The 18,515-nt window shown below is 50.5% G+C and overlaps 1 protein-coding gene across 1 annotated transcript in view; it reads left to right on the forward strand.

Moving 5' to 3' along the window:
• LOC115090937 (MYCBP-associated protein-like) overlaps positions 1-18,515 on the forward strand; it is a 140,822-nt gene that overhangs the window by 88,117 nt on the left and 34,190 nt on the right. Inside the window, exons 8-9 of the mRNA XM_029600628.1 lie at positions 128-240; positions 1,209-1,324. Of these exons, the coding sequence (XP_029456488.1) occupies positions 128-240; positions 1,209-1,324 (229 nt within the window). The remainder of the gene's footprint in view (positions 1-127; positions 241-1,208; positions 1,325-18,515) is intronic.

Consider the following 18,515-nt stretch of genomic DNA (forward strand, 5'->3'; position numbering starts at 1 on the left):
ACAAGTAGGCAGGTGTATGATGGATAGATGGCAGAGGATAGATGTGCAGCAGGTGATGAATTCTAGAATGTAGACAGGCAGATGGCAAGCAATTTACTCCTTGGTTTACATATGGGTGATTCCACAGGTTGTAGTTTTCCTGTGAAAAAGCGAAACTGGAAATGGGATGAAAGTCTCTACCTCCTTCAACGGCGACATGAGCTCAGAGAAATCCTGGAGGAAATGAATTTTGCTCAGGTGGTAAGTCATTAGGAAGGATGAGATAATTTTCTGTTATGGCATGAGATAACATTCTTGAAATAAATACTAATGTGTGCTGAGATAGGGCAATGACACTTTGATAAACCTTGATTAGTGTTAGTAGGATGCAAACTCATCCCTTTACATCAGACATATGTAGGTAATAAGGGGCAGGGCAAGGGGGATAATTGCAGAGATGGATGATGACCCATTATATTGTATCCTGGGTACATTGAGCGATACGGTGCTACATTAGTGCCCCAGGAGAGCATAAGGAGAGAAATTTTCAAAAACCATTGACTTGGGTAAAAAGGGTTTTTGAAAATTGCCCACCCTATATGCGAGCGAGATTATGTGCATTGTGCCACATGTGCATATTTTTACCCTCATTGTAAGGGGGGGGCATTCCCAGAGCAGGGTTAGGCAGGGGCAGTGAGCACAATGTTTTGGTCAGAAAAATTGCTTGCAGAAAATGGAGGTACAAATCTCTGCATGTACTTTTTTCCTTGGGCAATTTTTAAAGGGAAAAGTATGCATGTGCATTCTCTTTGAAAACTGGTGCAAATTCTCCGGGTGAAAGTACCCGCAGACTTTTCATCTGCCTCCCACCCCCACCCATCATTATTGAAACTTGCCTCGAAAGTGTTGGAATGTGGAATGATGTTGAATTGTGGGGTTCACTTACATTCTCAGAGTGATGATGAGATTTGGGGCATAGTTGGCATGTCTTTGATAGTCACACAAGAAGATTTAGTGACCAGTGAAATGTTTCTGTTAGTCACAAGGTAGTGTGATATGCAACATTTCAGTATGATGTTAGTGAAAATGTTCATTTGGCACTACCATCTTTCCCAAAAGGATCATTTTGCTCTTTGCAGCCTTACACAATTGTATTTTGAACCCCAATATGCAGTTTTAGTTTTATTGAGATGATCAGCTGGAATAAATTTCTCATTCTCTTTTTTTAGGAAATCGATGGCCTGGAAGTGATTGGAAAAGGGCATCCTTTCACCTCTGTGTCAGTAGACAGTTTATTATCGTTTGAGGAAGAGGAGAAAACACTCCCTGAAGAGAAAGAAAATATGTGAGTTGTTGTAATAAAAGAATCTGAGAAATGATCAAGCAGCAAGTGAAGGATTCTGGGAAAGGAACAGTAAGTGAGGAATGACTGGAAATAACAGGGTGGCAAGAGGAGGATTATGCGACATGACTAGCCAGTTAGTCTGGGAGTATAGGAAGTGGGCACACAAAGAGATAGGTAAATGTATAGCAGTAAATAAGAGAAAACCAGAAGACAGTGGGATGAAACCATAGAGAAATTGCTCTTCCCTATACATACCGGATCAGTCCAGACTCCTGGGTTTTGCCTCCGCACCAGCAGATGGAGACAGAGCAAGATTTGACTGGCTCTGCCATATATACCAGGGTGCCACCCACAGTCTGCCAGTATTACTCTGTCTCCAGCAGATGGTCTGGGTGCATTACTCAGTCTGAGCTGATTTAAAAAAAATAAATAAATAAAAAAGGGTAGAATTAGATAGTTTGTTTGGATAGCTTAATTAAGTTATTTAAAAAAAAAAAAAAGGAAGTCATTCTCAGAGCAGACAATTTTAGCCTCCCAGGGGGTTGGCAGGTCCTGAGGGGATCATCCCCCCTGGTTCTGCAGGCAGCTGTGGCTAAGGATCGAGGGCCCTACCTTTGCCTTTGGGCAGCCCAGCTTGGGGTGATAAGGGGAACCCGGATCACTCACCCCAGCCAGACCGCTTCAGGACCCGTTGGTGGACAGCGGAGCAGATTGGATCGCGCTAAGTAAAAAAAAAAAAAAAAATTGTAGCATGTCTCTCGCTTAACTTTTCTGCTGTGGCAGTCGGTCATTTGCGCCTCCCTCCCCCCCACCCCCCCCCTCCCCATACGTCTTTTTAGGTTCGGTTGGTATTTTCTTCTTGTTAGTTTCTTGTCGGCCCGGCGGAACAGCACCTAGCCAGCATAGCTGCATCCCACATAGCAGGGGTCGACAATGTACATGCAGATTTTCTAAGTCGAAATCAGCTTGACCCCAGAGAGTGGGAACTGGCAGACAGGGCTTTTCAACTCATCTGCGACAGATGGGGCACACACCGTGCATGGATCTGATGGTGACCTTCAAGAATGCCAAAGCTCTGCGCTTCTTTGCTCGTCGCAGGGACACAAGGGCAGAGGGCATGGATGCTCTGGCGTTGCCCTGGCTGACGACAGTTCTGCTGTATGTTTTTCCACCTTGGCCGCTTATCGGCAAGGTGCTTCGTCGAATAGAGAACCATCCGGCGGAGGAGATCCTGGTGGCTCCCGAATGGCCCTATTGTCCGTGGTTCGCGGACCTAATCAATCTCGCGGTGGAGGGTCCGCTGCGATTTCCGTGCCTCCCGGGCGTTCTTCACCAGGGGCCCGTTAGTTTCGATCAGGTAGGTCGCTTTTGTCTAGCGGCATGGTGTTTGAGAGGCGGCGTCTAAAAAGTAAAGGTTATTCGGATGCGGTGGTGTCCACTCTCCTGAGATCACGCAAAGTGTCGACTTCGCTATCTTACATGCGAGTTTGGAAGATTTTCAAGTCATGGTGCGTTGATCGTAGGATTGTTCCCACTCGGGCGTCAGTATCTAGTATACTAGCTTTTCTGCAGGGCGGTTTTGCTAAGGGTTTGTCCTGTAGCTCCTTGCAGGTGCAGGTGGCGGCCCTAGGCTGTTTACGCAGTTCTATTTACAGGGTGACATTGGCGGCGCACCCTGATGTTTCTCGTTTTCTTAGAGGGGCAAAACATTTACGTCCACCAGTGAATTCTCCATGTCCATCCTGGAATTTGAATGTGGTTCTTTAGGCTTTGTGTGCGCTTCCTTTTGAGCCGTTGAAGAGAGCGACTCTGAAGGACCTCACGTTGAAAGTGGTATTTCTAGTGGCAATTTCCTTGGTGCGTCGAGTTTCTGAATTACAGGCGTTGTCCTGCAGGGAGCCTTTCTTGAGGATTTCTGATTCCGGGGTTAGTTTACGAACGGTACCATCCTTTCTTCCGAAGGTAGTTTCCTCTTTTCATTTGAATCAGTCGGTGGAACTCCCCTCATTTTCCGATCTGGATAAGTCGGATCCTCTTTCGAAGGATTTGAGAAAGTTGGATGTTCGTAGGGCGCTGTTGCGTTATCTGGAAGTTACCAACAATTTTAGAGTCTCGGATCATCTCTTTGTTCTCTGGAATGGTCCAAAGCGGGATAATGTGGCGTCCAAAACCACGATAGCCCAGTGGCTGAAAGAGGCCATAAATTATGCATATTTGCTTTGTGGTCGGCCCTTGCCAGTAGAGCTTAAGGCACATTCCACACGCTCCCAGGCGGCTTCCTGGGTGAAGTGTAATCAGGTTTCCCTACAAGAGATTTGCAGGGCAGCAACTTGGTAGACTTTGCATACTTTTGCGCGACATTACAGTCTCGATGTACAGGATCCGAAGGGGGGAAATTTCAGAGCAGGCGTGTTGAGAGCGGGCCTCTCTGGTTCCCATTCCACGTAGGTATAAGCTCTGGTACATCCCAGGAGTCTGGACTGATCCGGTACATACAGGGAAAAGAAAATTAGGTCTTACCTTTGATAATTTTCGTTCCTGTAGTACCAAGGATCAGTCCAGAGTCCCGCCCACTGTGTGCATAAAGGTTAAGGAGAGTCCGCTACTTCTGTTTTTGCTTTCCTCTGATCTGCGATTTTCTTCCGTTGGTACCCTCTCTTATGGGTCTGGTTTGTTGTTGGGGTCAGTGATCCATTTTTCAGGTTCAGGTTCCTGTATATAGTTAGTTTGGTTTGGGAGTCATTCTCCTTTGACATTGCATAATACTGGCAGACTGTATGTGGCACCCTGGTATATATGGCAGAGCCAGTCAAATCTTGCTCTGTCTCCATCTGCTGGTGCGGAGGCAAAACCCAGGTCTGGACTGATTCTTGGTACTACAGGAACGAAAATTATCGAAGGTAAGACCTAATTTTCTTTTCCATTTCATCCTGCTACACTTGTCCAGACAAGTGGGTTATGTCCCCCTAGCTGCAGAAGGAGGCAGAGCAGACAGCTTTCCTTGTGACATCATTGCTGCTACTTATGGGTGGTGAGCACAGAGAAACTAGTATTCCCTGTATGTACCCGGATCAGTCCAGACAGTGGGTTGAGCCTCCTGTCCAGCAGATGGAGACAGACAAAAACTGAAAGGGTATCCCATATCAGGACAGAGCCTACCCTGCATTCCTTCACTATTTGTCTGTCTCCAGCAGATGCAGGCAGCTGAACCTGCGGTTCCCCTTCTTCCTTAGTTTCTTCTCCCTGTGGGGTTCTTTCGTGTCATAAGTTTCCAGATCAAGCAAGTATTAACAGTTTTTGTTAAATTAAAAAAAAAAAAGATTCCCTGTACATACCCGGATCAGTCCAGACAGTGGGTTGAGCCTCCTTTCCAGCAGGTGGAGACAGACTAAAACTTGAAGGATGCCCTATATCAGGACAGAGCCTATCCTCTAACCCAGAGCTTTCCAAACTTTTCATGTTGGTGACACACTTTTTAGACAAACATAATTTCACGACACGGTAATTCAGTCTACTAGTAAACCAGAGGTTAAAGGTTAAACGAACGAAACATATTTCGACAATTTATGTATGTTTCCTTAAATATATACATAAATAAAATGTTTCACGACACAACCTATCTCATGAAAACCTTAAATTTATATTAAAAATATATATTCCAAGATTCATGTTATTGTTATAATTTATGAGAAACAATAATAAAACAAATTGTCTGTCCCCCACACACTCATCTCTCTCCTCCCCCCAGCACATCTCTCCCCCTCAAGCACATGTCTGGCCCCCACACTCATGTACCTCGTCTTTTTGATTGTTGCCAGTTAAGTGCTTCACTCCCTTCCATGATCACCAGACACTGCTGCTTGCAGTCAGTACTCCTCATGGCCAGGCCTCATCGGCAGCAGCAGCCAATGCAAGGATGGCTGGGCTCGTTCCACCCACCAAGCCCCCCCAAAAAACGCGATTGACAGCAAAAATCACCCAATAATAAGCAACCCATAAACTGAAAAAAAAAAAGTGAATCTCTAGAAAAAAAAAAGCCCAAACTCGCATCAGAGTTGACCGGGCTTGCGCGACACACCTGCACACTGCAGGCGACACACTAACGTGTCCCGACACACAGTTTGGAAAGCTCTGCTCTAACCCTTCAGTATTCGTCTGTCTCCAGCAGGTGCAGCAGCTCACCCTTCGTTCTCTGCTCTAGGCTGGTCAGCCTTTTCCTTCTTCTTTCCTTACGGATCAAGCAAGTACTTACTCCTTAGGGATTTTGTGATTTGTTCTTCCTGTTTTTAATAACATTGGCAGGTTAGTTAGAAAGTCTGCAGAATTTTTCTTCAGGAGACGGCTCCGCCTCCTGGCTCTTGCCGGGCTCAGGGGGGCTTGGCCCCTTGTGCAGTGCATAGCCTGTGTCCGTTATCGCTTCCAGGTGTGGGGACCGGAGCTCTCCGGGTCTCGTCTCCCCCCCCTCTGGCTGCCGAAGGGTCTTATATTTATGCTGCTGTGCTCAGTTTAAAAAAAAAAAAAGGTTTCCAGAGACACAGACACAGATTAAGTTTAAAAGTATTTCCAGTACTTTTAATACTTACCTACAACAGCGGACCAATATTTTTCCTTTTGTTCCTCACCTGGGCTTGTACCGGCAGCCAGACAGGCAGGAGTCAGCAGGATCCCCCCCCTGCTTCACTCCGGGCCTCCAGGCTGTCAATCAAATTTTTTTCTCTGCAGCTTTTTTTCTTCAGTGCGGCTTTCTCTTGCTGCAGCAGACAGCCTGCTTTTTTTCTCTGCAGCTCTCTTCGAATTTTTTGTGCAGGGGCTTCTTCTGTGCCTCCCTGCCGGGTGGGGAAGGTCCCTTTTCAGCAGGGCAAGCAAATTTAGCCCGGGGATCGACTCCCCACAGCTTGGACAGGCCTTTCCCGGGTCGGGTAGCTCAGGAACGGCCGCCATTTTGAATTTTTTATCGGCTCCGTTTTCGGAGCTCCCTGGGGCTGGGGGGGGCCGATTTTTTTGTAGCTACCCCCTGATTTCAGCCCCCTGGCCCCCCAGGATGGGTTCCCTAACACCCCCTCGCCTCCCCCTCCCAGAACTTCTAGGGCTCGTTTTTTTCCCTTGTGTGCCCTCCTCCTGCGCAGATCTTCTTTAGTTAACCAGCAGGAGGAGGGGGAAGGCCCCCCTTGACCCCCCCAACAAAATAAATAGATAAATATCTAAAAAAAAAAAATAAATATTTTTTTTCTCCGCGCTGTTGATGTTCAGGTCGGCTGCAGAGCCCCTGGGGTTCCTTGGGAAACGGGTGGTCCCGGGGTGCCCCCGGCCTCCCGGTAGCTCCGGTACCCCGAATCCTGCTGCCAATCCGGATGAGAAGAATACCTTTCAACCCTAGGGAGGGACGTCCCCAGGGTCTTATGGGCACCCTTACGTCTTCTTGCCCATGGATATGGACCAAGTCCTGGCGGGAATTAGGGATTCGGCAAGCTCCTTCCCCTTCCTCCCTTACACAAGTTGCTGCGCCTGCGGGAATGGCAGGCGGGTCGTGCCCTGGACAAGCTCCCCCACCCGGAGGTATGCTTAAAAAAAAACCAAAACAAAACAAAACATTATAGTCCCCCCATGGTCTACTTTCTGCGGGCACGATACCGGAGGTTTTTTCCCGGCTCCAAGCCGCCCAGGTCCGCATACTCGAGTCTCGTGTGAAGCGCACTTTCGATGTTCTGGTGCTAGCGGTGCGTGCGGCTATTTGCAGCAGTCTCATGCTGCAGGCAGGACTCAGGTGAGTTTAGCAGTTGCTCTGCACCCGGGACCTCCCGTGGGCAGAGGCTGCGCGTTCAACCTTCTCCGTGTCCGGACAACAGTGATGGCTTTGGCGACGTTCGCCAATTGGCTCCTCTGGCTGTTCCATTGGTCGGCCGCTCCGTCCTCCAAATCCCGGTGGGGCACGTTGCCGTTCAAAGGTAAGCTGCTCTTTGGCAAGGACCTTGAGAAGCTATGGGTTCTTAGGGGAAGGTAAGGTCCATAAGCTTCAGGAGGACCGTCCGCAATCATCCCGCCCTCTCGTACGCATTTTCGAGGCCGGCAGTGGTATACCCCACGCGAGCAGGGCGACTCCTCCAGGGGTTTTCCTCTTATTCGCAGGCTTGGTCGCAGCCTTCTCTTGGGTGCCGACCCTCTTGCGGGGGCCAGCCCACGTGCTCCATCCTTTAGCCTACCACACAATGAAGTTCGCTGGACTCGTTCCTCGGCCCTTTCCTAGGCGGACTCTTCCCTGTTGTTCGTGGATTGGGTCACAATCATGTCAGACCACTGGGTCTTTGACGTCCTTGGAGTTGGGTATGCTTTCGCTTGCTCGAGAATCTCGGGGTCCCTTTTTTCCTTTTTCCCCGTGCGGTCGGTCCCAGTGTCAAGCGGCGGAGCACACCTCCTCCAGGCTTCTGTGTCTGGGTCTGGTGATCCCGGGTCCTGCCAGAGTGCTTGCCGCAGGCCAGTTTTCTATTTACTTCGTCGTTCCCCAACAGGACGGGTGTTCGTTCATTCTCCGACCTTAAATGAGTCAACCGGGCTTTTCAGATCCCGTTTTTTTCCACATGGCAACTTGGCGAGTGGTCCTCGTGTAGTTCTCGCCCCAGAGAGTTCCTCGCCTCACTCGTTTTGACTGCGGAGTCTCCCATTTTCCGGTTCATCGCGGCTACCATAGTCTCCTAGCGTTCGCTTAGACTTCAGTTCAGGGACCTTCCTTTTGATATTGCGACGGCACCTCGCACCTCCGCCGAAGTCATGGTGGTGCTGGCGGCAGCTCCCCGCCGGGAAGGTATCCTTGTTTTCCCCTACCTGGCTGCCTGACTCGTCTGGACGGTGGTGGTGGCCCCCTGCCGGCAGGCGGTGGATCGCGTGTTAGCTCTTCCCGCGTCTCTTGGGGGAGTGCTGGCTTCTCCAAGAGCAACCTTCCGCCCTTCCAGGATTTCGGGTTCCCGGGAGCCCACTTTGTCACCGGGGTGGGCAGGGTCCTCTTGCCCCTTGAGCAGGCTCTCAAGTTGATCACCAGCCTCAGGATCGTATCTTGCTGCCTTCTCCGATGGCTTCTGCCTACCTGTAGTGTCTCGGACTCCTTGGCTCCTGCCATCGACCTCGGTCCTTGGGCCCTTGCTCCTATGCGCCCGTTCCAGTCGACGGTGCTATCCCACTGGTAGCCAGTGGCGGCACAGTCGCACACAGTCCTACCGTTTTTGGGCTCTACCGTTGCCGCCTTACAGTGGGGGTTTTCCCTTCCTTGTTTGCTACCGGGAATTCCTCTCCAACTCCCTCCGTGGCCGATAATACCCACGGCTACCAGTCTTTCGTGCTGGGGTGCGGTCTGACTCTCCCAGCACGCCCAGGGGATCTGGCCGGCAACCCAGTCTCACTGGCACATCCTTCGCTTGGAGGCTCGGCCGGTGGTCCTAGCTTTTCTGAAGTTTCTCGCCCTCATCCGCGCCAAGGCGATACGGGTCTTGTCCGCCAAATCCACCGTAGTGGCTTACATCAACCGCCCAGAAGGCGCCCGCATTCTACTGATGCCCTGGAAACCAGCCGTCTCTTCACCGAGGCAGAGCGACATCTCCAGTGCCCGCCGGCCTTCTACATCGCAGGCACGGGGAATGTTCAGGCCGATTTTCTCAATCGGCCGTCGCTCGATCCGGGGGACTGGAATCTCGCTCACGTGGATATGCACCTCATCGTCGACAGGTGGTTCCCTCCCACCTGGACCTCATGGCGACCCTTTGCAATGCCAAGGCCAATTGGTGTTTCTGCCGCTGGAGGGCACACGGCTCGGAGGGCGTAGATACTATGGCTCCCCCTTGGTCGACGGTCGTCCCCCTGTACGTGCTCCCCCTGTGGCCCCTGGTCGGGAAAGCTCTCAGAAGAATAGAACCCCACCGGGGTCCCGTGGCCCTGGTGGCTAGAATGGCCGCGCAGACCTTAGTTTCATGGTTCTTTCTCAACCTAGCGCCAGGCAGACCTCTGCGGCTACGCCATCTTCCTCGGCTCCCTTGTCAGGGACCTGTATTTTTCGACCAGGTCGTTCGCTTCTGACTACCGGCCTGGCTTTGGAACGGCGACGTCTAAGGCGCAAGGGCTATTAGGGGACGCTCATTTCCCTCTTGTTGCGGGCCCGGAAACGGTTGACTCCCTGGAACGTGTTTGGGTCTGTTTGTGCGGAGTCGGGTTTCTCAACGTACTCCGTCCCGATCTCGTTAGTCCCCTCTTCTCCAAGAGGGTTCTTCTGAGCGTTTTTCCTTCTTTCTCGTCGCGTACAGGTCTTCCCTCTCGGCTCTCTCCCTTGGGTCGGGTGGATGGTAGTCACTAAGCGGGCCATCCGGCTGTAATTTGATGCTTGAAGGGAGTCAAGCAACTACGTCCACCTTCTCGGCCGTTTGCCCGTCATAGCATTTTAGTCTGTCTCTCGGGTCCTCTGCGCGGCTCCGTTCGATACTCTCCATCAACCTACCTTGATAGCTCTTAACCTTAAGGCTGTCTTTCCGGTCTCTCTCTTCTCTGCTCGTAAGATCTTGGAGATCCAAACGCTGTCCTGTCGGGAACCTTTTTTGTGATTTTCCGATTCCGGGTATCCCTCATGACGGGGCCTTCCTTCTTAGTGACGGTTCTTCTAACCTCCATGTCCACCAGTTGGCGGAACTCCCTGCGTTTCTCCTTCACCTGGGAACGATCTCCGTAAACTTGATACCATACGAGTTCTACTTCGCTACCTTCAGGTTGCCAAGGACTTCTGTCTCGGACCATCTTTTGTCCTCTGGAGTGGGCCCAATCGGGATAAGCCAGCTCCTCGGACCACTATTGTGCGGTGTTTGACGGAAGCGACCTCCTTGGATTCTCTTGTCAAGGTTGGGCGGTTCCTGAGGGCCAACAGGCTCATTCTCTGCCTTCTCAAGCTACTTTCAGGGCGAACATTCACTCGGTTTCTCCGTAGGAGTTCTGCAGTGCCGCCACCTGGACGTCCTTGCATATTTTTGATCGCCGCTACCGCCTGGATGTGCAAGCTCCACTTTTTGGTTCTTTTGGGTTTCAAGCGCTTCGAGCGCAACTGTCTTGGTCCCACCCGGTTTAGGGAAGCTTTGGTACATCCCACTGTCTGGACTGATCTGGGTACGTACAGGGAAAGGAAAATTAGTTCTTACCTGTTAATTTTCGTTCCTGTAGTACCATGGATCAGTCCAGACGCCCTTCCCTGTTTGTCTCTTTTTCTGTCCTCTCAAAGCTTGTTCTTGCAGGTTGCAGATTTGAAGACATCATTTTTGTGCTAGAATATTGAGCAAATACACCGGAAGCCTTGGTTGTCCAAGTACCAAGATATGCAAGAGCGGTTAGTTAGACCATGTTATTTACATTGTTCCACAGTTGCTCTATTGAGCTTTCTGGTTGCTTGCTTGATCCTACTTTGGTTTTCTTCTTTTTCTGCTTTGACATGCGTTATACTGAAGGGTTAGAGGATAGGCTCTGTCCTGATATAGGGCATCCTTCAAGTTTTAGTCTGTCTCCACCTGCTGGAAAGGAGGCTCAACCCACTGTCTGGACTGATCGGTGGTACTACAGGAACGAAAATTAACAGGTAAGAACTAATTTTCATATATATATATGATTATTTTCTCAGAGACAGCTCTGTCTCTGCACTCTGCTGGGAGCCTAGGGGGGCTTGCCTTTCCCCGTGACTGGTCTGGTTTTTGGGGTGATACTGGTGGTCCAGTCACTCCCCCTCGCTGACTGTCTTAAACCTGAGAAGTATAATTCCTCGGGGTTTCTGCAGGGAAGCTCATTCCCCTGCTAGTGCTGTGTAAAAAAAATAAAGAAAGAAAGAAATAGATACAAATAGTGGAAACAAATGTTTTATATATTTCTGACAGTCAGACAGCAAAGATAGTGTGCAGGATTCATTCCCTGCATTCGCTTACCGGCACAGCACAGACCAGCTGATTCTCTCCTCTGCGGCGATTTTTCTCTCAGCTAATGCCGTGTTCCAGTCAGTGTCTTGCCTGCGAGGAGCCTGCCCCGTGGCTCTCCCAAGACGGGATCTGCTCCGGGTGTCTGCCGGGTGGGGAGGGCCCCTCCACAGCAGCAGTGAGACCAGCGACCCGGGGGTGGGCTTCCCACCGCGTGGCCAGGCTGTTCCCTGCTCTGCAAACTGCGGGAATGGCGGCCATTTTGGGAGCAGCTTTATCTGCTGAATCGGGGCTGCAGGAGGGAGGTGAGCCCGATTCACAGATTTCTCCTCCAGATTTAAGCCCCTTACATTCCCCGGAGGGGACCCCTGACCCTCCCCCCGGGAAGTCTAGGGCTCGTTTTTCTACTGAGTTTGTGCTTCTGATGCACAAATCCTATCTGGCTAGCCTGCAGGAGGAGGAGGAACCCCCCCTTAGGTCCCCCGCCAGCGAAAAGCCAGTGGATTTCTGCTCCACAGCCTCCTGCGGCGCCAGAGGGTCAGGGCTCCATCAGGGTGAGGGTGGTACCAGGGGTCCCGCCACTACCAGATCCCCCCCCCCAGCCATCCACGGTCCCTGATCTGGATTCAGACTCGCTGCTCCCAGGTCCTCCCTTCGAGGGTGATGACCTGCGAATACTTCGTTTGTTCCAAAGGGAAGAGCTGGATCCACTCGTTCCCTTTATTTTGAAGGAGCAGGGAATTGAGGTGCCTCCTGAGGATACCGTTACAGCCTCTATGCCAGCTAACGTGGACCCGGTCCTGGTGGGATTTAGGGCTGCTCCGCATACGTTCCCGTTCCATCCTATGCACAAGCTGCTGCTCTTTCGGGAATGGGAGTCTCCAGAGGCGGGGCTCCGAGTGGGAAGGGCAATGGACAAGCCCTATCCTCTCCCTGATGACTGCTTATAGATGCTTAAAATTCCCAAAGTGGATTCCTCCGTCTCCGCTGTTACTAAACACACCACCATTGCGGTGGTGGGAGCCACGGCGTTGAAGGATGTTCAGGACCGTAAACTCGAGCTTTATCTCAAGCGCATCTTTGAAGTCCTGGCCTTTGGAGTCCGGGCAACTATCTGCAGCAGTCTCATGCAGCAGGCAAGCCTCAGGTGGGTTCAACAATTGCTCAGCACCCAGGACCTCCCGTCTGCAGAGGCCGAGCAGGCAGAAAGGCTAGAGGCGGCCGTGGCATATGGGGCTGATGCCCTTTATGATTTGCTCCGAATGCAGGCCTGGGTTATGGTTTGTTTATTTATTTATTTATTTATTTATTTATTTATTTATTTAACAACTTTTAATATACCGACGTTCGTGAGGCACATCACGCCGGTTTACAAGTAACTCAGTTAAAGGAGGAAATTACAATGAACAGGGGGCTGGGGATGGGAGCAGTCCAGAAAAGGGGGGGGGGGGGTAAGGGAGACAGGAAGAAGAGAGGGAAAGATAGGTAGCGTGAGTGAGAGTATAAAACAACCGTTAACATAAGAAATAAAAGGAACTTATTTACAGAAAAAGGACTATTTACATTAGAGACAATTGGCATAGGATTGATTATATCGGACAAAATTGAACAATTTTGTAAAATTGTAGGAAGATAAAATGGGGAGGGCGGGCAAAGGAGAGGCGAAAGGGAAAGCCTTGGGAGGTTTCCGTGGTATCAGCCAGACGACTCCTCTGGCTCCGCAATTGGGTTGTGGATTCCTCTTCCAAGTCACAATTGGGCACGCTTCCCTTCAAGGGAAAGCTGCTTTTTGGTGAGGACCTTGAGCAGCTTATTAAATCCTTGGGAGAGAACAAGGTTCATAAGCTGCCGGAGGACCACCCAAAGCAGTCTAGATCTTTCTTTCCTTTGCGCTCTCGCTTTAGCGATCAGCATCGGTATAATAGCAGAGTGCGGGGATCCTTTCCAAGAGGTACTTCCTCCAGATCCCAGTCCTAGTCTCATTCCTTTCATGGGCGTCATCCCTTCCAGGATGCCAACCCACAGCACTCGACCACAAAATCCTCTCCACAATGAGATATGGCCGGCCCATTCCTCAGTTCCAAACTTAAGTGGACGGTTGTCCCTGTTTTTCGAGGAATGGGTCAAGATTTCGACGGATCAGTGGGACCTAGAGGTGATAGAGAAAGGTTACGCATTAGAATTTGCTCGGAACCTACCAGATCTTCACATAATCTCTTCCTGCAGAAGCCGGAAGCAGCCAGTGGTCGACCAGACTCTTGGCAGGCTACAAGAACTCGGTGCCATAGTTCCAGTCCCGGTGGAGGAACAAGGGTCCGGCCAGTATTCCATCTACTTCGCCATTATCAAAAAGGACGGTTCCTTCCGTCCAATCCTGGATCTCAAGGGAGTCAACCGGGCTCTCAAGGTCCCCCATTTTCGAATGGAGACCCTGAGGGCGGTGATAATGGCGGTTCGCTCAGGTGAATATCTGGCCTCCCTCGACTTAACGGAGGCTTACCTGCACATCCCGATACACCATGACCATCAGAAGTATCTCAGGTTCCATATTCTGGGACAACACTGCCAGTTCCGGGCGCTCCCATTCGCCCTCGCCACCACGCCTCGCACGTTAGTAAGGTCATGGTGCTGGTGGCAGCCGCTCTCCATAGGGACAGTCCACCCTTACCTGGACAATTGGTTCATCTGGGCCAAGTCGGAGACTCTCTGCAGGTTGGCGGTCGACAGAGTTCTGGCCTCCCTATCCTCCCTCGGGTGGATAGTCAACTTTTCCAAGAGCAATCTACAGCCGTTCCAGATCCTGGAATTCCTGGGAGCATGCTTCGACACCCGGGTCGGCAAGGTCTTTCTGCCAGATTCTCGGGTGCTCAAACTTGTGGATCAAGTGCACAAATTTCTCTCTCTCTCTCGCTACCCACGGCGTGGGATTACCTTCAGGTCCTGGGGTCCATGGCTTCCACTATCGATCTGGTTCCTTGGGCTTTTGCGCATATGCGTCCATTACAGAAAGCTTAGCTGTCCCACCGGAAGCTGGTGTTGGAGCAGTTCCGGACTCCTCTCCCACTCTCCGACTCTACCATCGCCGACATGCAGTGGTGGCTCTCGCTCGATCACCTCCTTAAGTGGATGCCCCTACAGACTTCTCAGTGGATCATTGTCACGACGGACACCAGCCTCTCTGGCTGGGGAGCTGTGTGCCAAACTCAGTCTATGCAGGGATACTGGTCCCCAATCCAATCCCGCTGGCACATCAATTGCCTGGAGGCCAGAGCGGTCCGTCTGGCACTCAAGGTTTTTCTTCCTCTGATCTGTCGCAAGGTGGTGCGGGTACTCTCGGACAATGCCACCACGGTAGTTTATATCAATCAGCAGGGGAGCACTAGAAGTCGCCTGGTGGCTCTGAAGGCCAGCAGGCTGTTCACCTGGACGGAACGTCACCTGGATCGCTTGGCAGCTTCCCATATTGCGGGGAAGGAGAATGTTCAAGCCGATTTCCTCTGTCGACAGTGTCTGGACCCCAGAGAGTGGGAGTTGTCTGGAGCAATCGAGCTGATCATCCGCAGGTGGAGTCCCCCCCCCACTTAGACCTGATGGCTACTCTGAACAATGCAAAAGCTCCCAGATTCTTCAGCTGCAGAAGGGAGCACTGCTCGGAAGGAGTGGACGCCCTGGTTCTTCCCTGGCCTCATGACGTTCTCCTTTACGTATTTCCCCCGAGGCCTCTGGTGGGAAAGGTACTCAGAAAAATAGAGCTTCATCCAGGCCCTGTAATTCTTGTGGCTCCCGAGTGGCCCCGCAGACCATGGTACGCGGACCTGGTGAACCTCGCAATGGATGGTCCTTTTCGTCTCGGCCATCTGTCCCACCTCTGGCAGAGTCCAGTATTTTTCAATCAGGCAGCTCGCTTCTGTCTAGCGGCCTGGCTTTTGAATGGCGGCGATTAAGAAAGAAGGGATATAAAGAAGACATTATATCCACTCTGTTGCGAGCCCGTAAGCCCTCTACCTCGCTCGCTTACGTACGGGCTTGGAGAGTTTTTGAGACTGTGTGTGCTGAGTCCGGAGTGTCGGCATGCAAGGCTCCGGTCTCCCAAGTTCTCTCTTTTCTCCAGAATGGCCTTTCCAAAGGGCTGTCTTTCAACTCTACGGGTTCAGGTCTCTGCCCTCGGGTCCCTCTTAGGGCAGTATCGATGGTTAAGCTGTGGCAACTCATCCGGATGTCGTTCGGTTTCTCAAGGGGGCCAAGCATTTGAATCCACCGGTCCAACCTACTTGTCCCTCGTGGAGTCTTAACTTGGTGCTTCGGGTTCTTTGCAAGGCACCCTTTGAACCCCTCCGGCGGGCCAGGCTTAAGGATCTAACTCTTATTCTCGTGTCTGTCTGTTCCGCCAGGAGGGTGTCATTGTCTTGTAGGGAGCCCTTTCTCCGTTTTTCTGATTCAGGGGTCTCCCTTAAGATGGTACCGTCGTTCTTGCCGAAAGTTGTGTCTTCCTTTCACGTCAATCAATCGGTGGAACTTCCTGCTTTCTCTTCTGAGGACATTGCGAACACACCTGGTAGTGACCTGCGGCGCCTTGATGTAACGGGTACTGTTGCGATACTTGCAGGTAACGAATGAGTTTCGGGTCTCTGATCATCTATTTGTCTTATGGAGTGGCCCAAATAGAGGGAACAAGGCTTCTAAGTCTATGATTGCCCGCTGGCTAAAAGAGGCGATTGCCTCGGCCTATATCTGTCGGGGCCAGACGGTTTTGGAGGGCTTAAAGGCCCACTCTTTGCGTTCACAGGCTAATTCTTGGGCGGAGAGTCAGTTGGTCTCGGAAATCTGCAGAGCAGCTACTTGGAAGTATCTGCATACGTTTGCTTAGCATTATCGCCTTGATGTGCAGGCGCCAGTTTTTGGCTCCTTCGGAAGGCAGGTGCTTCAAGTGGGACTGGCTCGGTCCCACCCTGTTTAGGGAAGCTTCGGTACATTCCACTGTCTGGACTGATCCGGGTACGTACAGGGAAAGGAAAATTGGTTCTTACTTGCTAATTTTCATTCCTGTAGTACCACGGATCAGTACAGACTCCCTGCCATGCACTATTTGCGACGTCCGCTTGAAGCTCTTCTCTTTACAGTTTATTGGATACCTCGACTTCCTATCATAACTTTAAGGCACCAGAAACATCTCATAGATGAATATGGATATATATGCAAGAGCATATGTTCAAATTATCAGATACTTGTTGCTTGCTTGATCTTATCCTGGTTATCTTTATATTTATCTGCTTTGATAACGTTTATACTGAAGGGATGCAGGGTAGGCTCTGTCCTGATATGAGATACCCTTTTAGTTTTTGTCTGTCTCCATCTGCTGGACAGGAGGCTCAACCCACTGTCTGGACTGATCCGTGGTACTACAGGAACAAAAATTAGCAGGTAAGAACCAATTTTCCTTTCTCTGCCTCCATCAGATGGCAGAACGTTCTGTAGTGCAGCAGGATTTCTCACTGGATCTGCCTCCCTTCTTGGCACTTTGGGCAGAAGTTCTGTTCCCAGTATTTGGAGGGCCAGGCATCTGCTTTGTCCAGAGTAGCGAACCCAATTATTAGGTTCCCAACCCATGAGGGGGCTAGGTTGAACCTGGGGGGAGGACTAGCAGCTTTAAAAAAAACAAACAATTTCTAAAAATGATATCTAAGGTCTGAAGAGAAGATTCTTGAATCGCTGCCTTCTCTCCCTCCTCCCCCTACTTCCTTTGCTGGCTTGGATAAAGCCTCTTGGTAAAGTTAACAAAAGAATTAGAAAAAAAAACAAAGAAAGGAGAGAGAGAAAATGATCTCATTTGTGAGGAGAGCTGGTGGAGCTGGGGGTAAGAAACTTCACTGCAGATAAGCGCCTCTGGCGGAAAGAGAGAGTTTTTCACCGACCAGGATTCTTGAAAGGCCCATGCTGTTCTCAGAGGTAGTAGTAAAATGGAGAAAGTTGACTGCAGCTGACTTTGTGGCACTTGCGGCTGCAAGTGCTTTGCTAGGACCTTGTGTCTTTTCTGTACAATTTGCGTTCACAGCAGAGAGGCTCCTGGGAAATTATTGCAGGCTTGTGAGCCATCTGCAGCCATTCCTACAGCTCTAGGGAGGGTCCTGGAAGCTGCTGCTCATTCAGACCACAGGCTGGGGTCATTTTCTGAAGTGCCATGTATGGTGGGAGTGGCAGCCATTTTAAATTCTGCCCCTGCGGGTCAGTCACCATCTCTCTTCCTTTCTCAGTATTCACCAACAGGCTTGAGGATCCCCTGATATTATTTCCAGAAGGAGATATGATTAAGGACTGTGATCAGGGCCAATCTGTAGATTCTTCCGGAGAATTTCCAGCTGACTTTGTTTTTAGATTTCTCTACCAGGCCTTCAGTGCGATTCAGAGACCTGGTGGAGGGGGAGAGGCTCACAGGTTTACTTGCCCATTGCTCCCAATTATCCCAGGGGGATCAGTTCCCAGCAAAATGGTCCAGTTTGCCTTCAGGTTTGACGTTCTCCTCTTCTTTAGAGGATCAGCATGAGAAGCCTTAGGATCAGTTGGATTCTCGTAGTTGTACTTCTTTGGAGAAAGAGGAAGTCCACTTAGCAAGGGCTGAGGACACAATTAGGAGTCCCCTGAGACCGGAATCAAGGAAATAAAGAAATTACTGCTATGACGGCTTGACTGAATAGCGCTATAAAAATCTTAACAAATAAATAAATACATAAATAAAATAAATTTATTAGACTCAACATTTTTCACAGTAAGCTGTTCAGCGCTTGCTTCAGATGCCTCTAGTGCAGTGGTTCTCAACCTTTCTAATGCCGTGACCCCGCAATACAGTTCCTCATGTTGCGGTGACCCCTCGCCCCGCCCTCGCCCCGTGAGGGTGGGGTGAGGGCGGGGCTTTGGTCATATGGGGGCGGGGTTATGGATGGGGTTGGATTTTAGTGCACACTTATCATTTAATTATGACATTTATAATGTGAATGTAACTCAACTCACCATAGGTTCTCACATGCATGGCACACTGACCCATGATCGTCACGGGGCTAGATGTAAAAGTACAGTTTGTATCCACAGGAACCCCCCTGACCCACAATAATGGATGTAAAGCAGAATTATGACATTCCCCATACAACTCACCCTACAAAAAAGATATTCTGGTTCTAGTGACATCTCAGTAACAGCAACTCAAACTCCTTCTATTTCCAGGCTCAATAGCCCTACTTATGAAAAGACAGCAGTTTACACCAATGCATGTCCTC

Source organism: Rhinatrema bivittatum, chromosome 4, assembly GCF_901001135.1.
Source record: "Rhinatrema bivittatum chromosome 4, aRhiBiv1.1, whole genome shotgun sequence".
In the NCBI taxonomy this organism is placed as follows: Eukaryota; Metazoa; Chordata; class Amphibia; order Gymnophiona; family Rhinatrematidae; genus Rhinatrema; species Rhinatrema bivittatum.